The 27,963-nt window shown below is 36.1% G+C and overlaps 1 protein-coding gene and 1 long non-coding RNA gene across 7 annotated transcripts in view; one reads left to right on the top strand and one right to left on the bottom strand.

Moving 5' to 3' along the window:
• Positions 1-10,609, top strand: part of LOC118997923 (uncharacterized) — a 79,785-nt gene extending 69,176 nt beyond the window's left edge. For both annotated transcript variants that reach the window (XR_005068760.1, XR_005068764.1), the window contains one exon: positions 10,566-10,609. This is a non-coding gene — a long non-coding RNA (uncharacterized LOC118997923). The remainder of the gene's footprint in view (positions 1-10,565) is intronic.
• Positions 1-27,397, bottom strand: part of TSC22D2 (TSC22 domain family member 2) — a 52,281-nt gene extending 24,884 nt beyond the window's left edge. Inside the window, exons 1-3 of one of the 5 annotated variants that reach the window (XR_005068756.1) lie at positions 24,467-27,397; positions 13,532-13,603; positions 3,078-3,236 (exon numbers count right to left, since the gene is read on the bottom strand). Coding sequence is in view for 3 of the 5 variants with exons in the window: in XM_037061824.1 (XP_036917719.1) it covers positions 13,532-13,603; positions 24,467-26,370 (1,976 nt within the window). In the remaining 2 variants the exon portion in view is untranslated. Of the gene's footprint in view, positions 1-3,077; positions 3,237-13,531; positions 13,604-22,157; positions 23,218-24,466 lie in introns of those variants that run through there. The other 4 variants (XR_005068757.1, XM_037061824.1, XM_037061826.1 and 1 more) reach the window with 4 other exon arrangements.
• Between the last annotated feature and the right edge of the window lie 566 nt (positions 27,398-27,963).

Consider the following 27,963-nt stretch of genomic DNA (forward strand, 5'->3'; position numbering starts at 1 on the left):
CATCACAACTATTAATATCCATGCAAATGTAACCACGGTCAGGAAAGGAATATGTGAACACTGAGACAGTAATACTGTTAAAAACTTGAATTGAAGAGGCAAACATATTACTAATAAAGAAGCTCATGTGCAAATGTATTTTCTAAAAGATTTTTAAGACAGAATCCTCATATTCTGATGACCTATTAAGTTGTCTGTACATTTTTTAAAGATTTTATTTATTTTTAGAGAGACAGGAAGGGAGGGAGAAGGAGAGGGAGAGAAATATATGTGAGATACACTGATCGGATGGTTGCCTCCTACATGCCCACAACCAGGGGCTTAGCCTGCAACCCAGACATGTGCCCTGACTGGGAATTGACCTGGAAAACTTTCATTTTGCAGGCTGGCACTCAATCCACTAAGCCACACCAGGGCTGTCTGTACATTTTTAATGATGGTCCTGAAGAAATTAAGTTTATACTTGATCTGTAGACTATTTCAATTTAACTAAAGAATAAACGATTCTATGGTTTCACTTGTTTTTTTTTTAAAGCAGTATTATTGTGTATTTCATTTTAAGCCATATTTAGACAAAGGAACTTTTTTATAAACTCATAAAATTGGAAAATGGTTATTAGATTTGGAGATCATTTGAGAATAAAATTAAAAAGACCAAAAGAATTCACACAGAATAGGTTCTCAATTAAAAATTCCATGTATTCAAAAAATAACTTTTGCCATAACTATTTTAAAAGGAGATATTAAGAGGATTTTAATAGAATTATTAACAACTAAGGACAAATGGGAAACTGATGGAGCACTTAGCAGAGCAGGATTTTACATGGGGTTCATCCCCCTACCAAGAAACATTTGCAGCTCAAAGTAGCTTTTTAAACCCCTTCAGAGTGTGTGTTATTTATAAACCCTAAATAATAAGTGGTGAGTTCCTTAATGGTTAATACTATAATACTATTCTAGTAAGTAATAAAACTTTTATAATAAATACATAATAAATGAGCTTATAATAAGGATTAAATTTGAATAGGTTATTTTCTAATGCAATAAATGCTTAATGTTAGATAATAACATCATATTTATTTTTGGCAAGTGCTTTAAAATCTGGTATTAAAATAGAGGATGAGCCATCACTACTTATGTTAAAAGGAAACCACATTTTTGTATTCACATCAACATACAATATAAATTCTCTCTTATCCTTCAAGTTTTCCAGGGCTACTTTGCATACTGCCATACCAATTGAGCCCAAGTTCCAGTTAGAAAGCTAGATTTGAATCATAGCTACGGTGACCTGAGCAAGTTACGGAATCTCTGTAAATCTCACAGTTTCCTTCTCTGTAAATTGAGGATACTGATAGTATCTATATAACATGACTGTTGTGAAAATTTTGACTATTGTCAAAAATACTGAGCTGTGTCTGACAGGAAGTAACCAGCCAGTATCAAAAACACAACTACTCTGTGGAGAAATCAAACCAACACCTGGGCACAGAGATTGACAGCATGGAATTCATACTGTCATTAGACCCATGGAACAGATAGAGGTAGGCTCTATTTGTTCCATGGGTCTAATGGCCGCTCATAATAAAACTAGCCTTGTATAATTATGAGTAAGAGTTATAATCAGTGTATCCATTAAACACTACTTTCATTAGTTACACACTTAGGTATGTATCAAGGCTTGTCCCTTAGACACAAACATTCAACAGCAACGCTACTCCACTGTTTTTGACAAATCTGACAAATGCTCTGAGCCTTTCACTGAAAACTGAACTTACATAATATTCAATCCAAAATTCCATAGGGGTTGTAATACCCTGAAATTCATCTACTGACTACTAAATATGAATATCCTACACTAAAAACTAAAAATTATTTTCCTAATTACCAAAGTTATGTAATTTATTGTGGAAAATAAAAAAAAAAGAAGAAGAAAAACAAGTATATAAAGTAAGGGACAACTGTTGTTATATTTCCTTCCAGACTACCTGTGATTGAAATTATTGGTTTAAAAAATCCAAGTTTACAGAATACGATTAATATGAAGTCATGGAATACTGTATCAGAAACAATTTAGAACATTGTTCAAAAAAATAAGGATGGGTGTGAGGGAGTATGTGTGTGTTTATGTGGAAGGGAGAGCATAACCTATCTCTGATTAAGAATGAAGTAAAAAATAAATACAATAGCCTGTTTAGATAATTTCATATAACATTTAATAGGCTTGCAGGATTTGTGCACTATACTTTAACAAAAATATTAATTCTACACCTCTATGGTTTTGGACATGTAACTTAACCCAAGTATTTTTCTTCATCTACAAAATATGATTATCTTCAGATTACAGATTAATATCACATTCTAATCTAAAGTATATTATTCCAAGAATCGCCCTACAAAATACATCTGTGTGAAAACAAAGCAAAGTAAGTAGGCACACAAAGCAGGTTAAAAATTTGTTTTCTAAGCTCAATATATTTCTGAAAGAGAATGTTTTAATCTTCAGGGCATACAAAACATGTATATTGACCACTAACATTTTTATTCACTTTTGGCATCTTAGGTGTTCTCAATGTAAACTGAAAAAATTTTTCTTGGCTTGATTTTTAGAGACATCAAGAAGAAAGATGCCTTTTATTAAGAAAAATAAAATCCCAAAGGCAATACAATTAATGTAAACTCTAGTTTATGAAGAAAATGTGAGGTGTTTTTTTATAAGAAAGATTAATGTATTATTTCTTGACTATCTCCTGCAATAATAACTAGAAAGTGTTTGGGGACTCTTACCTATATTGTAAGCATCTACAGCCGATGCAGTATCAGTATTTAGATAATCTTACTATAATACAGGAGGTCACTTTATTTAAAAAACTGATTATTAAAAACCACTGCAAAGACATGGCCTTCAGCTGCATGAGACTTTGAAAGGATTACATCAAGTATTTAAAATTCCAAGTTTTAACTTATATTTAATACTATACTCTTAGTTATACAATGTGCTCATTTTGTTCATAAATAGTCATCTCAATACAATAACATCAGGTATAATACATAAAATCTAATCCATTAAGTCTTACCAATTTATGACCTGATGAGACACTCTTGTGGACAACATTCAGTCCTTAGAAGCTAGAATAACCCTCCAACCATGTGAGGGCATCACAACTTTTAAACTTTCGGCTTTCGATCATTATTATGTCACATTCCTCCTCCGATGCTGAATTCTAAAAAAAATTCTAGCAAAGAGTTTAAGTAAATAAGTGTTTTAATCAAATAGCCTTTAAAAATCTTTCATAGCAAAATTTTATGTTTTACCATGATTACACAACTGATATTTTGTACTTAAGTACTTTTAATATAAAATAATTTCATATTTGATCTGGTACTTCAAACTTTAAATTTCAACATGGACTTTCAGGCCATCAGGAATATTTGTTAGTAAAGAGTCAATAGAAATGGAATCAATTGTAGATTTAAGATCATGATCCAGAAATAATGATTTACCACCATAAGTTGCTATCAACAGTTTTGTAGTCCTGTAGAATGGCACTAGAATTCTGTTTGGTCCACATTCATCTATGATTTCTAGACTTATAGTATAGGTGGCTGGATCAGTACTAATCTATACTGATCATTTATATGCTCAAGACAGCAATTTTTATTTCTAAATCCTAGTCGGTCTCTACCATGCCCAATTTTAAAATTAGACAACATGATGGAAAGAATAAAATGTTATTTCATGTGATTTATGTAATAGCCATAACAATGTATCCTACTCAGAAGTGGTCTCACTGTTCATCTGTGTATGGGCACACAAGAAAATTGGAAATAGGAAGATTTAATAATGGTAATAATTACTTCACTAAGAACACAACCTTAAGTTTATTAAATTTTTACAAGCTTTTAATTTGGTATCTATTTTAATTGCTTAAGGATAATTATTAACATTTTTTGTCTGATAAGAATGCTCATTTATATTTTCAGTTACCAGTAAATACATAGGAAAGGCAACCCACATATTTATGGGCATATTTTTGCTTAAATTAACCCCCCTGATGACGTAACTGAGCAGGGGGAGAGGGAAGAAGGAGGCCATTGTTAAGGAAGATCAATATGTGCAAAGCTATAGAAGACTCAAAGACAGCATTGTGAAGGAAATTCTACAGCCATCTCCAGAGATATTTGACCCAAATGTATGCGTTGGAGTTATGCTGTCACAGTTTTAACTTTACTGGATTTTTAAAAAGTATTATTACATATGGTCATTTAAAAGTCTCTCATACAATCTAAAGAACTATTAGGGCTTTTCCAATTTTACAAATATCTTTCCAAATATAATCTCACAACACATTTGACTTCAATAAAATTATACAACTTTACTGTCATTTGTCAAAGCACAGCCTTATAATGTAATCACCTGGTGAAGGCAAAAATCCATATTTATGAAGATAAGTAATAATTTAAAGTTGTGGTCATTTCATCAACATATCACCTAAATGGTTTTTGAAAATTTTAATGCAACTCTTGTCTCCTACCAACCAAAAATACTACCATATTTTTTAAAATGTCACTTTGATAATTTACTCTTTTGTGGAACAAGTCCTGTAAGAAGATACAAACCCGGCCATATTAAGCAAAGTAAATGCTCCCTGAAACACATGTATGCTGGTAATTTGCTTGCCTGTATGACTTGGATGAACTGGTCTTTTAAAGGGCAGACTGCCCCACACTTTTTTAAAAGGCCTGCTACAATAAGCACTGTTATAATAATAAATGCCTGGAAAGCCTTTGGAAAACATAATTTAAACAAGCCATAAAAAGCAAATTTAGTCATTTCACTTTGAAGCTTACAGAAAACAAAATTTAAAGTGTGTGTGCATTATACAAATCTATAATAAATTCTGGGCTTAAGAGTTATATACATTTAAAAATATAAAACTTCTATGTCATAATTTTCCTGAGTATACATTTTCAAAATTAGTTGGTATCTAGTTCAGGGGTTACACTTGATAAACTGCAATCACTAAATTCCAACATGCAAAAAATCCTTATTAAAAATATGAAATAAAATCAGGTAATTGAAGTGCTTGTGGATAAATTGAGATTAATTAGATATGCTTTAAAAATTAATTTGAAATTAGAAGTATTCTAAAAAATGAGTATTTACTTAGAAATCTGTTCTAATATATCAATTATAATCTTGAATCTGTGGCAAGATTGCATAAAAACAAATCCTGATTATTTCTAATAGTTACCACTTCATCCTTTTTTAATTTTTGAAAAGGAAAAAATCCCATTTAAGTAGGAATATGCTATTAAAAGTTCTTTTGGTACAGTCCAGGAAGAAGTAGGCTTAAGTTTACCATTATTTAGCCAGTTTTATGGCAAATTCACATTAACAGAACAAAAGAACAGAAGGGCAAAATGGTGAATGATTTGTAATTTCCAAGTCATTATTTGGAAAGTGATATGTGAAATCAGACAAACCTAAAAGCATTCCTAAAGGAACTTTTTATTTGAACAAATATGCTTGACTTCATTAGATACAAAATTTCAAGTTTAAGCCACATTCTTTACAAATTTCACTATACTGTTTTGAGAAATCCTACATATGATAAATTAGTGTTTGCTTCTTTTAAGAAATGCTTATTTTTGAATAGAGAAAGGGGAAAATGGAGCAACCTTGTATGTCTCCAATATTATATGACAGTCTTTCCATACGTATTGAGGAAATAATGCTAGAAATAGCAAAGATAAACTTATAGAAAAAAATTAGTCCAAACCTACCTAATAGAACACTGGAAAGAATGTGTTCCAAGAAATTCACATATAAAAAGGCATACACAATTACAGGAAACCTCATATATCTGTGGTTGAGCGAAGATACTAAATACTAAAAAAAGTTGTTTAGCATGTTATGCATTATATTAAATGCACCTATTGGAAGATAATGCAAAATGTACAGCTTAAAGGATTTCATTAATATAGCTTTGAAAAATAGTTCTAATAAGATAGGTTATTAATATTTTAATAGATCATGTTTATTCACTAATAACTTATACTCCTTATTCTTTCAAAAGTAGAAACAGTTTATAGAGATACAGAAATTGAAACTGGGATTGGGAAAAGATAAAAAGGGAAAAAACAAGGTAAGTGGATGCCAATTATATATCACTCAAATATATGCAATAAGGATCTGCAGGCTTTGTTAACAGAAAGCTGAATATTTGACTCTGAGCTTTTATTAATAGCTAACATAAAGAAAAAATACAATTTCTTAAAATTTAAAATACCATCACATATTCTTTTAAGAATTGACACTCATTTCTTGAAAAAAAAAGTTATGATAATCCCAGACATATAATTAACATTTTTCTGGAAAAGTTAGCAGTAACTAAAACAGAAATAGCTATTGCAAATAAACACAGAAATTTTCTGAAGCTCAATGGTTAAGTCACTGTGAACAGAAGGAATGGGATTAGCGAGACCAACTTTTTTCCATCCTTGTTCCCCTTCTAATAGTGTATAGGTCTTGGGAGAGACTACCTTACTTATTTTGAAATTACCAAGTAGATATGTAGAAAGATATATTTTTGGATTCCAGGACACAGGTTATATACACCACTATTTCTGGGCTAAATATCACAATTAAAAACTAAATTAAAAAAAGTACAATGAGCACGTTCTAACTTTAAGTATCTATAACAATCTTCAAGCTTAATTAGAAAACAAAGTGGTACAAAAATCCTATTTCTTAAGGATATTTATCAGTGAATATCCATTCTAAATTATCACGTTTAAATTTATTCCTGTCAAATATTAAAGATATTTTAGAAGTAGTAAACTGATACCTAAACACAGAAGCTAATTTTTGGTGAGCTAACCCATTTAAATGCTCTGTATCTATTACTAATCTAATACATTTCCTGATTTAAGTGATGCAGAATATTAGTATGTGCATGCACACACACATAAACAATGTCAGCTAGCCTGTAGTCATTTCTCTCATCTACTATCCACTTGAATATTAATAAAATGAAAATTAATTTCACTTAGTATTTCTTTCTTCTCAAAAGGTTGCCAAACTATCTGCAGATTTAAATAAAATGAAGAAATATGAGTTTAAAATTTTAAATAATTGAAGACTAGAATGGAAACAAAATAAAACAGATGTTACATATTTTTTCCTGTTCAATAATTCCAGGCTATATGTAAATTCCCTTCTCATGTGAACAAATTTAGTAAGAGTTTTTTCTTAGAAAGTTATGCTAGAGTTCAAAATTGTATAGAAAAAAAATTGGGTTTTAACAAATTATTTAACACGGTTATAAACACACAAGTTTCTGTTCTATTCAAAGGCTTGGTTTACTTAAAACCCACTTGTTGATAAGTAAAAACAAAATAAACAATAACACCTCACCAATTATTTACACCTTTTTTAACTGTTTCTCAAATTTCACCCTGAAATAATTACCATAACCTATCAAGAATAGGCTGTGGTGACTGCATGAGCAGAAGCATATAATAATGGATAAGTAATTAATAATTTCTCATCACCAATTCTGAAGTCCAGTCATGTGCTGAAAATAATGTCAGCATGTCAGGTGTCCCATTTCAGGTAGCCATATAACAGAGGAGAAGAAATGCTATACAGAAATAAGTAAACCAATCAGTCAATCAATCTTCAATCTCTTCTAGACTTCTCTACCAAGCTGCAGGTCTGCAGCTCCAGCTATACAACAAGTACTTTCACTTTGACTTTCCATCAGCTCTTCAAACTCATCCAAAAGTAGATAAAAACAGAATCTCATCACTATGTTTTTCTTCCCAAACCAATTCTTTCACTAAAGCTTTCAATGGTAGCACCATTCCCTCAATTAGGTTTGACATTTTTGGACTCAAATTTGACTGCTTCCTTACCACACTGAATCAGCTGCAAAATTGTATAATTCCTGTCTTCTTATAATTAGTCCTTCCTCATCTCCATTGCCTAATTAAAGCCTTCATTACCTTTCTAGTATTTATCCAATTCAAGATCTCCTGTCATCTTTAAATGTTTTATGCACCAATCAAATTTAACCATCCTTATCATATAAGTCCTGTACTTTCACAGTGGTTCACAGTATTTCCTCTAACTAGAATACTCCCTTTCCTTCAGTTCTTTAAGCCTTCAGACCAAATTCTACCCATCTTTTAGGTTGCAACTCAAAAGGCTACCTCCTAATGAAACCTTGACCAACCCCTCCAGTTGTATTTGAGAGGCATAAAATACTTGAATCTTAAATGGTAGTTATTACTTTCAATCAGGTGATGATGTTTTTTACCGATCTGATCTTTTTACATATTAAGACCCAGCTCACTGGCTACCCTATTTGGGACTACCACTTAATTGCCTATGATATAGGAGCCTCCCATTTCTTAAGCAAATATACAACTCTGAGGTTTTCTGATAATCATGGCCAACAATGATGAAAAGTAAAGGGGCTCAATTCTAATGTTTTTTCTTACCTCTTTTCCATTTAGAACTAAGTACAGGAAATAAAACTCCACAAAGTAGGGATTTTAAAAGAAATTGGCTCTATACCTTGCTCTAAGTTAACATTCCTGATGAAAAGCCAAGAAGACAGCTTTATTATTTCTAGTGATGGCAAGATTATTTTCCAGGGGGCCCAAACAATTTCAGACAGTAAGCTCAAGCCTGCCTGTTGAAACACCCACCTGGCTGTTCAGATAGAGTATAAAATAGATTGTCTAGTTACGTAGGTATTTAGCATAACTATCCTATATAAATGGAGCACAGTAAGTGTGTTGTCACCTTTTCCTGTTTATTCTAGTTATAGAAACACTGCCTAAAATTTCATTATCTTTTGTGGTAGGCCTGTCACTTGCTAACCAAAACTATAAATGCAGTCAACTAATATACCAAGGTATTTTTACTCTACCCACTCAACCTTCCTGAATTTACATACACGTTCTTTCAATTTCTATACGTGCTTCAGATTATTAAATTTATAAATGCTGTCATCCAGTAGTAGCTATGACTTTCTGCTTTAATGTCATCTTAACATTTTATAAGTATGTTCTTAGGTTTTCATCTAAATCTGAGATCCAGTACTAAAAGGTGACAGGTCATTAAAAACTTGTCCTCTAATTTTTAGTGTCTTTGATTATCCTATACTTGATATTCTTAACTGGAATATGTTAAAATGTAATCAGAGAATAAATTATGTCAGTACTACATACAAATAACTAGCGAATGTATTTGGGGAGGCTCTAAAACAGTTCAGGTTCATATTCGCAAGCTACTTAACAACATAATCATTAGAAGAAGGCATTAAACCACTAACCACCTCAAGAAAGTAACCCACTATTGGTGATTCTTTAAAATTGTGTAGTTCAAGCCCTGGCTGGTGTAGCTCAGTGGATTGAGTGCGGGCCTGCGAACCACATGATCGCAGTTCGATTTCCAGTCAGGGCACATGCCTGGGTTGCAGGCCGGTTCCCAGCAGGGGGTACTCACGAGAGGCAACCATACATTGATATTTCTCTCCTTCTCTCTTTCCCTTCCTCTCTAAAGATAAATAAATAAAATCTTTAAAAATTGTGTAGTTCAGATCTACAATTATGCTGAATTATAATGGATGTCTCAAACAATACTGGGTCAAAGGGGACATAAATAGAATTCACAGTGTATGATTCCACTTATTATAAGTTGGAGGACAGAAAGTGATGGGAAGGGGTCATGGAGAAGCTTATGATATTCTGTACCTTGATCTGGTGCTGGGTACAAAGGTGTGTTAAGTGTGAGCTGTACATTTATGAATGGTGAACTTTGCTGATATAAATTATACTCTCATAAAAAAGATTTTTAATAAGTCGTATCACTGAGCATTCAAAAACTAGATTAGTCAAGTTCTAACACCTAACTTTTTTACCATTTGGGTTAACAAGTGGGTGTTATGATGAATCAAAGCTTTTTGGAAGATGAGTAAAATAAAACAGTCTCATACAAGCATCAGCTTAGTTCTTATTTACTCCTAATTTCAAAAATAGAATCCCACAGGGAAAAGTGACAGAAAATACTGGAAGCCTTTTCTAACACAAAATACTTTAGATAATTTTAAAAAAAGATTTTTTTAAGTCTAATCATTCAAAAACTAGCTATAAATAAATAATTACTGGGTAAAATTTAAGCAAAATCATAAAGTATCTAGTAAAAGACATACCATAAACTAGACATTAATTTTGAGTTCATAACTCATGTACACTACTTTCCTTATTTATTTCTCTTAAAATACTAGTGCTATCAAGAATAAGCAACTCATGGGGATGGTGCACCTAGCAATTGTTACTCTCATTTGTTGACTGCATTTATACATTTTCTTCATTAAGGCAGAAATACTCCAAGTTGTTTATCAATTAGGTTAAATCCTTACAAGCTACCTGATTTCCTTGTTTAGTCTACCTGAGCTCAACTTCTTCCCTCTAGTACTCCTTACTGACCTAATGATATTTACAAGACAGTGAAATTGTTTGCTATAAATTCTAATTCTGAACTTTTGCAGATGAAGGAATCACAAGGAGTGCCTGTTCCCCAGTGCCCAACAAGGTAAATTTCTAAACGAATTCTATCGATTTTTCAAAGCAATGCCAATAATTAAATAAGGAAAGCTGTTCTATAAAGCAAAAAACAAGAAGTCAAGTTTTAAAGCCACTATGGTGAAATGCTTATAGGCTATGATATCACTAACAATGTACTTCTTCCTGGTAAGATAATCTTCACAAAGCTAACCATGGAGGCTATGTTATTCATTTTAATAAACAGTTCTTGAAAACATCTGGAGTTCCTAAGAAAGGTTTTATTATTTTTGAGATATCAGTATCTATTGTCCTTATACTTGGTGATGGTTTCATCTCATTGATTCCCTGAGGACTCTGCAAATGACAAATGGGGGAGCCAGAAAACAATGATGGCACCTACAAGAAAAGGGAAAGGAAAGAGAGTATCTAAATATAGGCAGAAGCAGACTGATTAATGAAAACCTTCTCAATTTGGTAATTCTAATTTAATTAAGAAAATAGAGGGACAATGTGAGAACTCTGTCAATGTGAGAAAGGTTTATTAGTTACTTATATTTTGATTAAAAGATACTCTATGAAAAGAATTCTAGAAAAAGATACCAATATTTCAATTAAGGCAAAATCAGGGATCTTAAGATTTCTAGGGCAGATTTAATGAAAACTGGCATAGGACTTAAAAGCTGCCCCTCCTGAAAATCATTTCCAAGACCTCATAAATAGGAGCCTGAAATAGGTAGATTTATACCTCAAAGCAAGTAGACGATGTAAGGGATTTACAGTCCTTTAAACTCCTGAATGGTTCTATTTAATAGAATAATCACAGCAAAATACTTACTTGCCAAACTACTTGTAAATTTTTTTTTAAATTCTAAATTTATAATAGTGAAAAACAAACATGGTAATTTGGTGAGATCTAAGAAAAACGAGGTAAGGAGAAGTCAGATATTTTTTAAAGCTTACCACACACAAATCTTCAACTCCTGCCTGAAATAAAAAAAAAAAAAGTAGTCCCACAATACTTTTTTAGCTAATTAAAAAGTCTGTAGATATCTGTCAAGTGAAGTTGTAGACAGCTGGAACTAAAAAAGCTAGTCACTATCTCTTCTAAATTAAAAATTTAATAGGCTGGTTAAAAAGTTACATGGAAGCCAGTAGTCAGTTTCTGCCAGGTTGGGCTTATCACCTTGGTACCAACAGGCCAACTTACAGTAAAGAATGGCTGATCTAGAATATGAATTCTAATTATATTTTGGTTTTAACATACTATAGACAATTATCCATTAACTTCTTTGACTCTGGACAACAGGCTCCAAGGAGAAGAGAATATATTTTCAACCCATGAGAAACTATAGATACAGCAACTTGCCTCATTTCTGATACCTTAAATGTTTCTGGTATCTAAAAAAGAAAACAGATAAGGAGTATTTAGCTGTAAAAACAAATGAGAAGCAGGCAATTTCTATGGCTGTTTTATAATAGGACAAAAGAAATATTTTAGTATTAAGTCCGAATGATAAAAAACTAAAGCTCAAACCTTTCTACAGTGATTTGATGAAAACAATATATATCATTCACATTGATGTCATAGCAGCTCACAAAAGTTAGCTATTTGAAATAAATTACCATACATCTGAAAACTATTCTTATATTTCTATCTACAGTGCTATTTTTCTTCTTTTCTAAGAGAAAGCATAAAGTATACCCCAAAGTACTCCCCCTGGCTACATTTGGCAAGCCATTTGGATGATTAAACTATCATGCTTATTTCATGCTACAATTTACATTTATGTCTTAATTTACTGCTAGAGCCAAATAACTTACTTATTAATATTATGAGCAAAAAATTTTAAAAACTGAAGTTATAAACACAGTACTATAAATTTTAAAACTTCTGCAAGTAACTATTTAAAAACATTTTTAGTAAGTAAGAAATACATCACTAAAAAGAAAGTTTGTTAGAAATTTCTTTAGAGTGACACACACAGCAAATCAGGCCAAAGAATTAAAAGACTGTTACCATTTCTAGGCAATGCAGACCACGTCTTAACATGACATGTTAAGCATGACATGCACTTAGCAATACTCTTTTCTAATGAAAGAGATGGAGTTGAGTCCACAAGTGTTATCCAAACTATGCCAGAGGACAAAAATGCGTTGCCAGGCAGAATTAAAAGAATTTTACAAAGCTTTGTGAGAATTTTAAAAACATCATTTGTGCTCAACTTCTATTAATTAGACACAGAATAATGGAGTGCTAATAAATATTCAGCAAAATAACTTAACAGAGCATATACTAGTAAAATGTGTATTAAGCAGAAAGATAAACCAAAGTATCTTTTACATAAATGAACTCAAAATTTCATTCAGTATTTTTAAAAGTTAAAAATAAAATTTACACATTTCTGTGAGAAGACAAACTGTTTTAGGGGTTTACAAAACTGTAATGCAGATCTAGTTAATTCTAGCAAACGAGCTTAATGGTAAAGTTTCTCGCCAAGAGTTAAACAATGACTGCTACTTTAATTCCTTGGTATTGTCCCTCCTCGAACTTCTTAATATAAAATAACACTTTGCTTTGAGTCACTAAGGCTCTTACAGAGAAATAAAAATAGCACAAAATTAAAAGAACTGTAGGTAGTTTATTTTATAGTATATTTTTTACATTAAAATACACAAGGTAAGTAAATGTTTCATATAATAAAATCCAATAGAATATGTAAATCCTTCCAAAAATAAATATAATTAAAAGTTCAGTAAGAAGAAATGTTTTATATACTCTAAAATACAGACTGCCCGTTTGGTTTATTTTGCTGCTTTGTCCCATGCTAGATACATGATCCCCTCCCCACCAATAACAAAGATCAGTTTTAGTGATGAGAAACCAGTACAGTGCAAAGCAATTCATGCATACACCTTTGCATGTATGCATTCCATATGTAAGTATTCATACCTATCCCAGAGGTTCTTTGATTCCTGAAACGTGTTCAAATGGAACGCTTGGTAGAAAGCAGTTGAAGGATTCCTGTGAGATCCAAGAATCAAATGGAAACGAGGTTGAGAAAATACAGTAAAATCACTACTTTTCCCAAAGAGATGAAAGGTTTTAGATTTCTAATACAGTGTAAGTGCTTCAATAGAGAGAAAAAGGCGCAATAAAGTTTCCTGAAAGCATTGTGAAAAAAATTAAAACTGGACAAAATCCAGCAGACCCTGACAATTCAGGATCACATTTCTAAAAGAAAGGGGTAACAGAAATAAAATCAAATATTAACTAGTATTCTATTGTGTTTGTGGATATACACTCATACACATACAAGTGTGTCTAGTTCATTGCCCAATGAACACTACTCTGTATCAGATGGCTTCATAAATCCCTATATGTTTAGCAGTTTAGTAAAGCTGTTCTAAGGTACATGTAAAATAAGCTGAGCTGTACCTTCATAATACAAAAATCTTTCATTGGCTCTATTTGATAGGGTTTGATGATGAACAATGAATCCTTTCCTAGACTGGACTTTACAAAATTTCCACCTTCAGAATCCATTTATTTATGTGTGGTTTCTCTGGGTTAGGGCAAAAAATGGTGCTGTAATTGTATGGCAGCTTTCTAATTTCTAGAATTAGTAGTGTGCCGCTTTAAGGGGTAATAGCTTATGTACCTAATTATCTTCCATTTCTACTAGTCCCTGGTGACACTTTCCCTAGGGCTATAACCATAGAATCTTAACTGATGAGCTCATCTGGGCAAGCTCCCAGGAAGCATGATTCACCTCACATCTCAGGAGTGGCTTCTCAGGGGACTAAACTTTTGACAAACCTGCTAACAGTTCCCCTCTAGCTCAGCATATTTCCAAAGTCTCTCCCAACCCCAACCTGTATGTTAGGGAACTAACAAAAACTTGAAACACCACTTTTAAAATTCTTGGTCCATGCTGTAGCAGAGTAACACAGCTAAGAATATATGTGCTTAGTATATACCAGACACTACTCTAAGTGTTTTATACTCATTAACTCAATTCTACAACTGCCCTAAGAGGTAGGTGCTATTACTATTACAATCACGCAGACAATGAAACGGGTCAGATAGAAGCCTTACATCACAGAGTTAGTAGGTTGCAATCTCGTCCCAAAGTTCATGCTCTTAAACTACTATGCTAAACATATAGCAGAGTTAAAATTTAACCTCTCTAGGCTGTCACTTTATCAGTTAAATAATGATATTATTATCTACCCCTGTAGGGTGGTTCAAGAACTAAGACTATATGTTAAGCTCCTGAAACAGAGTCAATGTTCAAAAATGTTCAATGTAAATAATAGCTATTATTTTATCATCAAAATGAGGTTCAGATACAGTATGACAATTCTGAGACCCTAACAGGTACCTTAAGAGAGTCTCAAAAACAAATAATGGAATTGATGGTTTCAAATATAAAATTAAGATCCATGGTGTTAACTACTTAATTTTTAAAACACATTTGTAAGAGACATTTTTAACCAGTAGGGCATCTCTTAGATGATCCAAAACTAGATGCCAGAGTGTCACCAAAGCTAAGGTTTGATTAATAATAAGTCTACAGTATGTGTACTTTTCTTTGCTTGTCCTACTTCAACTCCTTTCTATTTTTTTAACCCTTTACTTTTCTCTTGACTGGGTTTAAGGCAATGAAAAGCACTGATTAGACATACTAATATCAGGAAAGGATTAAGAGGCTGCTAACTGCTGTTTATTTAACAGCTTGTATCCTCTCAAGATATATTTGTTAGGCCTCTTTTTTTCACTGTACTTAGAATAGGTCTGCCAAATTAAATGAAAGGCAACTGAACCAATGAAAACTGAACCTGGCTTTTTTACAAGGCGTACCCAGGACCATATGGGAACAAGTATGCTATTCACACAGGTCTGTTTGGAGACCATGGATTTAAAGTAAACAGAATGACTTGAAAAGAGAGGTAGTAAATACAAGAGAGTAACAAAGAATAAACTTGGAAGTTATTCTGCAAGTCTGAAATTTAAGATTCATTAAGTAGTATTTACAATATATTTATAAGGATGGCATTCTTTAAAAGAACTTCAGATCCTGACTTTAGAAAAACATATACATGTATATTTAATTTGAATCAACTTTGTATGCCAAATAAATCTGTTTTAAAGGAAGTCATATGATTTAAGTTACAAAATTCCAGTATTTTTACAGCATAGACTATTAATGAAATGTTCTCATAAGTCAAATGTAGAAGTGAAAAAAGATCTTATCTGCAGTTAGTCATTTTTCTTGGGGTGAGAAAGGAACCTGTGAAATAAAATACTATAAATGGACCTAAATGTCAGAACAAATACACTTAGGTTGCAAAAGTTTGCAGTCAACAATCAGTTTCTACATATATTAAAAATGAAAAAACTATATGGAGTTACATAATCTATGCACTAGGGAAAAATTTAAACAGTGCATATTGCAAGGATAAAGACAGTTGTATAAAGTATGAAATCTCTGGTTTCTTCCATACTTTAGCTGAGCTGTTATAAATAAACTAAAAGATTTTTAGCAAATTGTAACAGTAATTAGTCTCAAAACACTGATTAACAGGCACAGATTAAAGGAGTCAAGTCTGTGAAACCTAGCTGATCCAGAACTTCAAAAGAGCCATTTGTGAATACTGACCAGCCTATTTTTCAAAACCAATGAATAAAGTATATTCTTTTCTCCCTGACTTTATATACTACATAGTCTGTCATGTTAGTTTCCAAGTACATGAAAGTAATACATCATAAAGTTGATGCAAATGTGACATATGTCTATCTTTGCAGGGTAACTATAACAGAGAGGAAAAAAAACCCCATGTATACTGTACATCGAAACTAAGCTACAAAAATCATCAAAGTTTTAAGGTTAAGGTACATACATGACCCCTGAAATATGCAAATTTCTTCTCTTTCAAACCTCAACTTTAGAGATCTCAAAATAAAACCAGGGAAATACAATAAGCAGAAAACAACAAGGGACATCTCCAATATTATCATCTAGGGATTTAAAATGATTAAAAATATCCTTTAAGTAAAGGGTTACAATAGAAACAGATCAGTGACTACAGGTTTTCCTTCCTCCTATTTTACAGTCAGCAAAGTAATAAAATAAACTCTGGCAATTTCCGAGAGCACTGGCTTTGGGAGCAGAATGCCTGAGTCTGAATCTATGCTTTGTCACTTAATAACTATGTGAGTCCTCAGAGCCTCAGTTTCTTTCATTTATAAAGAGGGGATAAAAACACTTCCTTAGAGTTGCTTAAAAGGTAAATCAGATTATGTATGCATAGGGCTTAACACAAGCTTGGTTTGTGGTTAATGTAGGGTGGGTTACAGTTTTTAAAGTTCTGCTGTACCAAAAATCAATCTTTGGTAGACTACCTTAACATGCACCAAAATATTTAATCATTTTTAAGGTAATATTGAGGCAAACAAGCTATTTAAAGCAAACAGAATACTTAAGCTACAGTTAGGTATACCAAGCTATTTAGTACTTTTTATTGGATGGGAATCCTGAGTTCTGGGAGCCAGAGTTCCCCCAGGATTTCCTTATACAAAATTTTATCACAAGATTTTAATTACAAGTAGAATATTCAATGAAAAGTATACTGTAATGGTTCCAAGATATGTACTACTTTAAAATTAAGGCTTCAAAAAAACCGCCTTTAACAGCAACTATACACCAAAGATAAAAATCTCAATTTCTTACCATGACATTTAAGCCCTTTGCTCTGGTTCCTGTCAAATTAATCACATCATTTCCCAAATGTGACATATTTTCACTCTTCCATTCTTATACAAACTGCCTTCTCCCTCTACTTGGAAAATCATCCCCTTCTTTTATTAGTGCCTTAATATGAATGACCCTTTTAAGATAGTTCAAGAGTTAGCTTCAGAAGAATGCACAATAATGGGTTGCTTCTAAGGATGCAAACTGGGTGGCTGGAGGAAAGAGGTGTCAGTGAGGCTTTCAATTTATACTATTGTACATTCAAAATTTTTTAACGTTATAAATGCATTACCTATGCAGAGAACAAAATTAACTTGAAGGGAAGATCAGTTTAACTACTTTCTCCCCATACCAGTTTGACATATGGATATCCTGAACTGTTCCCATTAGCGCCTTCTATTTTCAAATTATTTTCATACAGCCCAAGATCTTTAAGGATAGTCCTATTTCTGTATCCCAATACTTACTACTCAGCACAAAGCTAGTTGAATGACTGACATGCTGTGGCTTTAAATGTTTTCTTGGGTATTCAACCTACTTACCGTGTATTTGTAAATTTCATTTGGGGGCACACAATAGTCTGGCGGTAAGAAAAGGGCACGGCAAGGGAAAGGCTTAAGTTGGCAGCTCTCTTATGAAACATGTCTAAATGTATGAACTAATATATAGGGAACTTTAAAATCTTATTAAGTCTCAAATTCTAATGTTACCAATGAGGAAAACTGAAAGAAGTTAAATGACTTGACCAAAGAAACCAACTAAGTGGTACAAGAGCCAGGATCAGAACATAATTTGTTTACTTCTTACTACACCAAGACTTTCCAGCCTGCAATAATGTCTTCTTTTCTGATTATATCCATACCATAAAATTACACTTTCAGATCAAAACTGAAGACTTATGGTATGATTTGTAGCATGTCAAGGGGTGACATAGGAGAGCAGTTTGGACACTGAAATACTGAGGTTGTATGATATATGCTTGCCATACATACTGCACCTTATGTTGTGTACAGATTGTTCACAAATTATTTGCATAACTCATTTAATTCTCTCAAACTCTCAAAGGGAGGTATTATCCCCATTTTTCATATAGGGAAATGAGAGGCTTAGAGGGCTAAATAAGTAGCTCAAGGACAAATACCTCAAATATGCAGCAAAGTTGGATTTGGTCCCAGGCATGTCTGACTTCATTGTCTGTAATGGTCAGTCATATAATATGCTAATGCATAATTAAACATACCATTGATTTTCTTTGAACATCAGCCTCCATCTTCTTTTTGTTTTTGTTTTCAAAGGCTAGGTAGGCCAGATACTAAGCAAGAATTTGTTTTGGTTTAACTTACAAAACCATTTAGTAAAAGTGAATTCTAATTCTACTTTAGAAACTAGTTTGCTTTAAATTTTGCTTTGGGTATCCTTCATTTAATTTACTTGTGTAAAAAGTGAAGAGGGGTAGCCTAAACATTAAAAATAACACTTAAAATACACGAGCAGTAAGTACAATAGTCAACACATTAATCAGTTCTCTTCTATACATCAATAATCTTCAGTCAAATTTTAGCAAAAGGGGGGAAAGGAGGCTTTGCACAATTTAAAATTTTGACTTCACTTGTGTCTTACCTAATCTGATTAGTTTATTTGGGCAAGACATTTACTAATAATCTGTGTACTAGGTAAACATTAAAATTAACACAATGACCTGCAGAATTTTCACATAACCATCATATGTAAATGTACAGCTTGATGAGAGTTCATTCTTTTAAACATACATTAGCTTGGGTACAAAGAAAACTAAGACTTATATTTGATTTGGAGCACTAAATTTGAGAGGTAAATAATCCAGAGTAGCATAGGTGAAATTTAATTCACCTGATTTAGAAGTAGAAATTATGTACATACTTTTTACAGGTAAATTAGACAATCAATATACCTTTAATATTACCAGTCAAATTTGAAGTATACACATTAAAATATATCATGGAAGGCAGGTATTGATACAAACTGGATACTAATACTATTATTTCTAAATCTTTATGGGAGATTCCCAATTTATGTCTTAAGAATTAAGATAAGGAATATAACAAATATTGAGTAATTTGGTATGTTTAAGAATTGAAACACCTAAATCACAACAATCAATAATTATTCAGGTATGCATATTCTTTGTGGATGCAGTAATTCATATTATACCATATAAAGGGCAGCCTCAAATCACAAGCCCACTGATTTAGTGTTAAAAAAAAGTAAATGATTTATTGCAAATTTTGTTAAATACATTCTTTTAATACTATCGATTATAAAGCTTTCTTATTAAAATCTGTTCTTTCCATTAATAAGAAATTACTTAGGGAACATCATCATTCAGGGTACATTTAACCAGACCTGTTTATGTGAAGCCTCTTTTCCTCATTCTCAAGTGTTTAAAGAGTAATGTATTTCAGAAATAAACAGTATCTGTTCAGAAAAGGAAATATACACTGGTTAAAGGATCATTAGAAGCAGGAATTAGACCACGGTTCCTCACTAGTAACAGGTGTTTCTATTCCTTCTGAGACTGTATTTCATGTCATTTCACTATATTTTCTGTGTCTTGGTTATCTGCCACCACTCTTCCCCCACAGTCCCCCCAAATGTTGCCAATGTAGGAAAGAAAAGTCTAGATCATTTTATATTCCCCTATCAATCATTCTTTGGGAAAGAGTTTCACTGTAGTTTCTTAACCATCTGATTGGTGGGGCTGCTCTTTTTACTGGAGGACACTAGAGACTGCTTCCAATATCCTTTGGTGTAGAGAAAGACTCTCACTTTAAATTAGCAAGTATCAGATCCATAAATCCAGTATCATGCTTTACTATTTACAAATTAGTGCTGTCAAACAGATTGGTATTACATTTATTCTCAGGGATTAGAAAACATATATACCCCACTAACAGTACTATAAAAAATTATGTCTCATAAAGGCGATTAAGTTCAAGATACTCTCCTTACAAGTAAAAAAAGTACTCTTCCCTACAAGTAAAAACCAAGGGTAACTAAAATATTTACTTGGAGTATATATTATCCTCACACATATAAGCACATTCATTTTCTAAAAAGTAAATCAATGTTCAGCCTATGATTTAGTTCACGGAAAATTTTAAACAATGTCAGTGTGAATTTAAAAAAGCCATATTCCTACTCATACAACTCTTGGTTTTGGGATTGCAAACAGTTTTGGATCAGCCATCTTTCTGAAAATATATGAAAATTTCCTTAACTTAGTATATATTGGTCATCAACATGGTACTCTGATGAATAAATCAACATCAGTTTTTATAGTAAATAATATGTCACTCACACATGGGATTTTACACTTTGATTACAAAATCTGTGGTAAGAGTACTTAAATACTTAGATAGGCATAAGATCATATGTAGTGTGTGATTTAAACATCAACTATAAAGCTGGAAGGGCAAAATTACCTCCACGATATAAATAAAGAAAAATAATCTCCCAAGAAATACAGATTTAAGTAAGGAGATTTTTAAAAAATTGACTTTAGAGAGAGAGAGAGAAAACACCAATTTGTTGCTCTACTTTACTTATGCATTCATTGGTTGATTCTTCCATATGCCCTGACCAGAGACTGAACCCACAATCTTGGCCTATAGGGAGAATGCTCCAACCAACTGAACTACCTGGCCAGGGCAAGGAGTTTTATTTTTAAAGGCAAAATGCCATAAGACTTTTAGCACTCTAACTATCTAGAGTGACAGTTCTGCCTCCTGATATATATTTACATGCATGTACAATACACATATATCTCATATATATGTATAATTGTACAAACAAAACTTGTGTTTATAGCACATACCAGGACACACCACTAAACCATTCATAATTTATAATACTTTATCAGTAATAATTAACAAACTACACAAATAAAACCATGAATAAGACACAGAAATATTTGTGTCTAAGGGATTCTTACAATCAGGTTTTCAACAGTCATTTGGTTGCAGTTGACAGTCCACAACTGTAGCTATTCATAAGAGTTCCTGGAATGTGGCCTGCAGAGTTCACATTGGTCATCCCTCTATAGGAAATTATCTGTACTGCATTCATTTTCAAAAAGGGACAGTAATGTTTTGCATCTTCCCCATTTACCAAAAAGGAGTCTGTTAAGTGTGGAGGTAAACAAATTTTGTAATGTTCACTGTAAAAGTGGCTATATATTTTTCTATGAGCTACATTTTCAACCATCGCTATACCCTCAGTTTAGACAAAATCAATTTGATGAATCTCAACAATTGACTATATGCCCAATGAGAAAAACTAAAATAATACGTTAACTTTATGGTACTTAATAATATATGGCCAAGGGACAATATTAAACAAAAACTTTAAGACATTTTCTTACTTTGTATATATAAGTATATACAAGTATTACTATAATGTCTTTTCTGATTCTTTAAAATAAATGGTCTCAAAATGAGCCAATATAGAACCTTATATTAGGTTCAAATTTACAAGACAGTTTTCAGTATGTCAACCTAATGTTACTCTTCCATTTTCCTTTTCTCAACATTTTTTTTAAAAGCAAACACTTATTTACAAATATTTTCTTAGGATTGGAAATTTGTTTCAACCTGCTCATCAATTTAAGTCCTAATTATTCAAGACTTCTCACTCCAAATGTTTTATTTTACATTTGAATGACTGTAAATAAACTTGTATGCAACCTATATAATTTTATTAACCAATGTCATTGCAGTAAGTTCAATAAAAATATTTTAAAATTGTATGCAAATTTTAATCAAATTGTTTTAAAATTATATCATTTTAATTGTTCTACCGTCCCCTCAAACGTATTCAACTCAGTAATTTAAACATACACCTGGAAAAACTGTGTTATTTAATATCAAACATACAACTTTAAAATGACCTTTTACAAAGGCTTTCCACTTATTAAAAAAAAAGAAAATAATTTCTACTTAATGGATTTATTCCTTCACCAGGTATGTTGGTCCAGCGACAAAATAGTCAAATGTGTAAGATTACATCTTGGAAACTAGTATGGTAAATTAAAAATGAAAGACTATAACAAAAATTAGAAATACACTTTGATAAGCAACAGATTTTAAAAGATTAGGTGCAGGGTGGGGGGAGGGATAGTGCCACATTTAAAGTAGGAATGCACGCACATCAAAATTCCTACACTGGATTAACTATTGCAATTGATAACAACACTGATACATTAGTTCAAACATTCACATGTTTAGAAGTAAGACTGAGATTATCAACTCTTTTAATAAAGAAGGGAGAAATAAATGCATCTTTGAAGTATACCCTAAAGAATACATCCCAGAATTTCTATTTGTCAACAAGTCTTTCTGCTTCATGTAATATCATCATATTAAAGTTACGGGGAATGTAATTTACATATGCTATAAACTGAGTGAGGTGTGAAGAGAGAAAATACAATCTTCACTCACAGGTGTGCATTGGTGTGGGGACTGGGTTGGAAAACTAATTACCATTTCTTTAAGAAATATGGGGCACTGTACAACAGAACAGAGAGGTAAGCAAATGCTTATTTACCAACCCATCAGAAAAAAAATGGCTTCTAACAGCTAGAAAAAGGGACGATCACCTGTTGACTATTACCAAAGGTGAACAATTAAACTCAAACTGCATTTTAGGTGTGTGTGCACCTATGTGTGAGAAGTGAAACATGGGAGCAAAAGAGGATTTTTTCTGAGTGGCTTGTGGAATCAGTTTCTTTACTCAGTAGTCCCATCAATATAAAATTTCTCAATTGACTAGCTAGCTGACCTCACTTATGGACACGTGGTAGTCTCTAAGAGTTCTCAAATAGAAGAAAGACTCCCCACAAGCAAGTCACCTACAAAAAAAGGTGAACTTTGAATTACAAAAAGCAGAGAAGATGAATTTCAGTGAGCATTTTTCAAACCAACAGAAGTATACAAAATACAAGGCTAAACAGAAACAAAAAGTTAAGAAAAGAATGTGAAGGAACCCAGAAGCATAAGAAAAAGCTTTAACAGATCTCATTGTATTCTACATACCAATTGTTCTAGAAATCCATTAAACAGCTTTGATCTTTTAACATCTAAAATCAACCTCAGAAAACAAAAACCTCAGCAAATAAATGTCTCCCTATGAAGTACCTGAAACTTTCTCTGTAATCTTTAAATGTAATTTTAAAGCTTTGTAACAAATCAATTTTTCGAATTTGTTATGTCACATTTGCATGTGACATTTCCTTAAAACCATTTAGAATCATTAAACCACAAACAAACATCAACTGTAGAACTGATATGGGAAATACACCAATTTTCACTTACACCACTAAAAAAAGCTTCCCTTAAGTAGAGGGAGCCAACTGCTGACACTTTACTCTTTTACTATTAAACTACTCTAATTTCAAGAACTATACCTTTTACTACTGTCAAAGAGTATCTTATACCTTCTTTTCCCATAGTACAATGACTGATGGAAGATAAGAGCATCTTCAGATACTTTTGCTTTAAAAAAAATCTTAAAAGAAGTCACTAGGAAGTGTCCTCACTTTCTATTCTCTTTCATTAAAAGGCTGAATGAAGATATGATCTTCAAAGCCAGATTTGCCATTTCACCATTATCTCTCCAGCCTTTCCAGATACACTGGAGGAGATAGATACCTTTCCGTATTAAAGGGCCTTCTGGTTTTTCAGAATAGGAAACTGCTATTGTTTGTCTCAAAATTCACACTGATAAAAGTCTGCCATAAGTGTTCAAGTGTGATTGACATCTAAGAAAGGGACAATCCTATGGGGCATAACCTACCAGCTACCACCTCCAAATTGGGAGGATTGAGATAAAATTAATCATTTTGGAATAAACAATGTTGCCTCCCTATCCACTTTAGTCCTTTTAAGCAACTGTGACAAGACTAATTCTCATTACACACTTTTCCATCAGCAATCTAAAACTAATGTTTTTCCACGAACTGATAAATCAACTTTACTAAACACAAACTGTTATATTTAAAACTGCAAAAGAACCTCAAATTGAAAAAAGAACTCCCGAAGAACTCCCAAACTAGTTTGTCCAAATACTCCTATAAAATATGTAAAATGAGATTTCCATACCTGTCTTCATCGCCATCAACAGGAATAGCTATGCTGAATACAGAGGTGGCCAGACTGTTCATAGGTGTTAACTGAAGGGGGTTTGCCAGGGCATCTGCAACAGGAGGCTTCACAACAGACTTATTTTCAGCAATGAGAGAAAGTGGTGGTTGAGGTAGGGGTTCTGATTTTCTTCTAGTATCGTCAACTTGCCCGACTAAAGGCTGGATCTGAGTCTGAAACTGGCTTAAATCAGACTGTGGTAGACTTGTTGGTGCACTGGGTGTACCTTGCACTAAGGACAGCCCTTGCTGGATTATGCTGCCGCTCCTGCTGACTGGCGTATGGCTGCTCAGCTGCTGCGACTGGACCAGGGGCGCGGGTACATTTGGCATAGTAACAGAAGTGGTAGACACACTAGGCACGCTTGGAGCGGGCACAGTGGCAGGCACGTTTGAAGCTCCGGGCACCATGGCGTGAGGGCCACCAGGCCCGGCAGACGGCGCACCGCTGCCTCCCATATGAGGTGGAGGCGCGGACTGGGGTTGCCCGGCCCCGGTAGGAACCAGGCCCGGTTGCACCACGCCTCCTAGAGCGGCCGGGGGAACTCCAGCCGGCTGACAAGGTGCGGCCTGTCCACCTGGCGCGGGTCCCAGACCCGGAGCCACGGCTTCACTGGGCAGGGAAGAGGAACTCATGATCTGCGCAGCCCCCAAGGAGGCATTCTGGCCAGTGCCCACCGGAAGGTTGGCCGCCGCGGCGGGGCTCGCTCCGGCTGCACCGGCGGCCGACGGCTGTGCGGGGCTCGGCGGCTGCAGGCCGGCCACGTGCTGCTGCAGGTACTCACTCGGGCCGGATGGCTGGACCGGCAGCAAATGCCCCGGCGGATTCTGAGGCTGGGGATACGAAAACTGCTGGGGCTGCTGCGTCGCAGAAGCGCTGGCAGCCGGGCCAGGCTGCGGAGGCAGGGACATGGCGGGCTGCGCAAGGGTTACATTCTGTCCATTGGTTCCCTGGGTCTGGCTGGACTGTGGGGCTGCCATCACTTGCTGCGGACCGGCAACCGGTCCCGAAAACCGCGGCATCGGAGCGGACCCTGGAGCCACAGCCCCACCTACGGGCGGCGGCAGTGAGGCCGGAGCGGGCAGGCTCATTTTCTCCGACGGGGGTAGCTGTGACACAGCAGTCAAGGAGCTGTCAGTTCCCGAGTCAGGCCCGTGCGCCCCCTGCATGGAGGCTACTACTACCACCACCGACCCTCCGGTGGCGCCCAGGCCGCTGTCCCGATCCGCAGTCTGGTCAAAAGTATTGCTGTGCCTAATGCAATCCCCGGACCTGGTCAGGACGCTGCTGTCGGAATCCCGCTCGTAATATTCCATACACGTCCATCGACCGCGTCTATAGGGCTCCCCGCTCCCGTGGTCCAGCTTGATCACGCGAAAACGGGAACTACAAGTGGTGGGGGGCTGCGATGGGGCTGCAGTCCCTGGCCCCGCAGTTGAACCTGCGGCTGGGGGGGCTCCAGGTGCTCCCGAGGAGGGGACTGAGGTGGCAGCCGCCGCCAGAGTATTGGCCAGAGCCCCAGCCGCGCTCCGGGCCGAAACGGCTCCTCCTCCGTTGGCGGGGGCTGCCACCGCGGCCGCCAACTGCCCGTCCAGGAGGAGGTTTGGGGAGACCGTTCCGGGAGTCTCCGCATCCCCAACATTGTTGAGAGTCTCTTCGGAGGAGCTACGCTCGCAGACCTCCTCAGGGCCATAATCCGTGGCCCGAGACACGTCGAATATCTCAGAGGAGACATCCTCGGTGCGTGACTCGTCCGGGTCGTCCAGGCTCTCGGTGTCCTCGGTGATGCTAGTGGCCACCTGGGCTGTGGTGACACTGGTGATCTGGAAGCAGCTCTTCTTCTTGGCCGGCATCTTGGACATGGTGAGGCAGGCTGGAGGGCAGAGAGGCACTCCGGCTCCTCTGTGAACTTGCTGGAAACCAGGAAGGGCAGAGCACGGGCCCCCAAAGACAAAGTCCGATTCCGCGCCGGGGTCTGAGGCCCGCCGCAGGGAGAGTCAAGGGCTGATCCGGGCGCCCGCCGCTCTGTGAGACATCCTCTGCGCCGTTTCCTTCAGTGTCGGTCTCTGCTCTGCCCCCGTCTCACTCGCGCGGCGTCTGCTCCACCTCCTCCTTTTTCGCCTCCCGCAGCGGCGGCGCCTCGATTCAATCCCCTCAGTGGAGGCTAGAGAGCGATCCCAGGGGCGGTCCAGCTGCTTCCCTCTCCCGTCCCCGAGCCGCCGTGGTCAGTCCAGCTCGGCGCTCCGCGCGGTCAGCAGGCCTTGGCTGGGGGTGGGAGTGGGAGGGCGCTGGGGTTGGAGGGGGAGGAGGCGGCGGCGTGAGGGGCGGTGCTGCCCCGCTCGGTCTCCTCAGGCTGGTGCCGGCGTCAGGTCCGGGCTCTCGGACGCTGAAAAGAAGGAGCGGCGAGTCCTGAGCCGGGGTTTTCTGATTCAGCCAACAGGCGCGGGCTGGGGCTGGTTGAAGGTCCGCGGGCAGGCGGTCCTCCCTCCCCGGCACTAGCCGAAGCTCTGCCCCAGGGACATGTCGAGCGTCTCTGGCGGAAACCCGCTCCAGGGGAGGGAGGAGAAAGCCGGCTCGGTCCTCCCCTCACAGGGGGAGCCACCCCCGCGGGCGGCAGCGGCGGCACTCCCGGCCTCCCCTCTCAGCTCCTGAGAGAGTGAGGGGCGGCGGCCGGCTAGCCGGCGAGTGGAGGCGCTCCGGTTGTGTGGTAGTGGCTGTAGCTTCTTCGGCTCCTTCTCGGTATGCCCGGTCCGCAGACCCTGAAGAAACTAAAATTCAAACTGCTGAAGCGGCGGCTGCAGCTCCCTCCCTTCGGCCAAGATGGGGCTGAAATGGCCGCGCCAAGGATGCTGGGAGGAGCAGCAGTCCCGCGGCCGCCGCTACTGTCGACTCAAATGCCGCCGCTGCCGCAGCCACCGCCAGCGCCGCAGCCGCCGCCGTTCCGCGACGCACCGGCGTCATGACGTCACTGTCCCGCCCCTCCGGTTTCCTGCAGATTCGCGTGGAGCCTTAAGGGGGAAGCAGTGGGCGTGGCTAAAGGTTAAAAAGGGAGCGTCTTTTATTTAAAAATTTTTAATTTAAATTTTGCTCTGTGGGTTTTTAAAGAGTGGAAGAGCTAATGACTGTTAAATACCAAGCCTAGAGAAGCTTGCAAACGCACCAATCAATGTTTTTATATCTGTCTGTTCCGAGACAGTGGAACACTGGAGGTCATGGGATGTATCTAATGTTCAGCAAAAGCTTAGTGAAACAGGGGCGATAGATAAAGGGTCTGGGGGGATTTAGCTAGGATAAAGAGGGAGACGGCTGGAAGAACCAAATCACTTAACAAAATCTTTCCTGAAAGTGAATGTTGACCACTATAGTCAGAGAAGTGAAATGTTGAGAGAAATGGGGATGATTAACCAAGAATAGCATGCCAAATCGAGTCAGGAAAAGGATCTTTCAGCCAGAAG

Source organism: Sturnira hondurensis, unplaced genomic scaffold (genome assembly GCF_014824575.4).
Source record: "Sturnira hondurensis isolate 20B ecotype Veracruz unplaced genomic scaffold, ASM1482457v3 Scaffold0013537, whole genome shotgun sequence".
NCBI lineage: Eukaryota > Metazoa > Chordata > Mammalia > Chiroptera > Phyllostomidae > Sturnira > Sturnira hondurensis.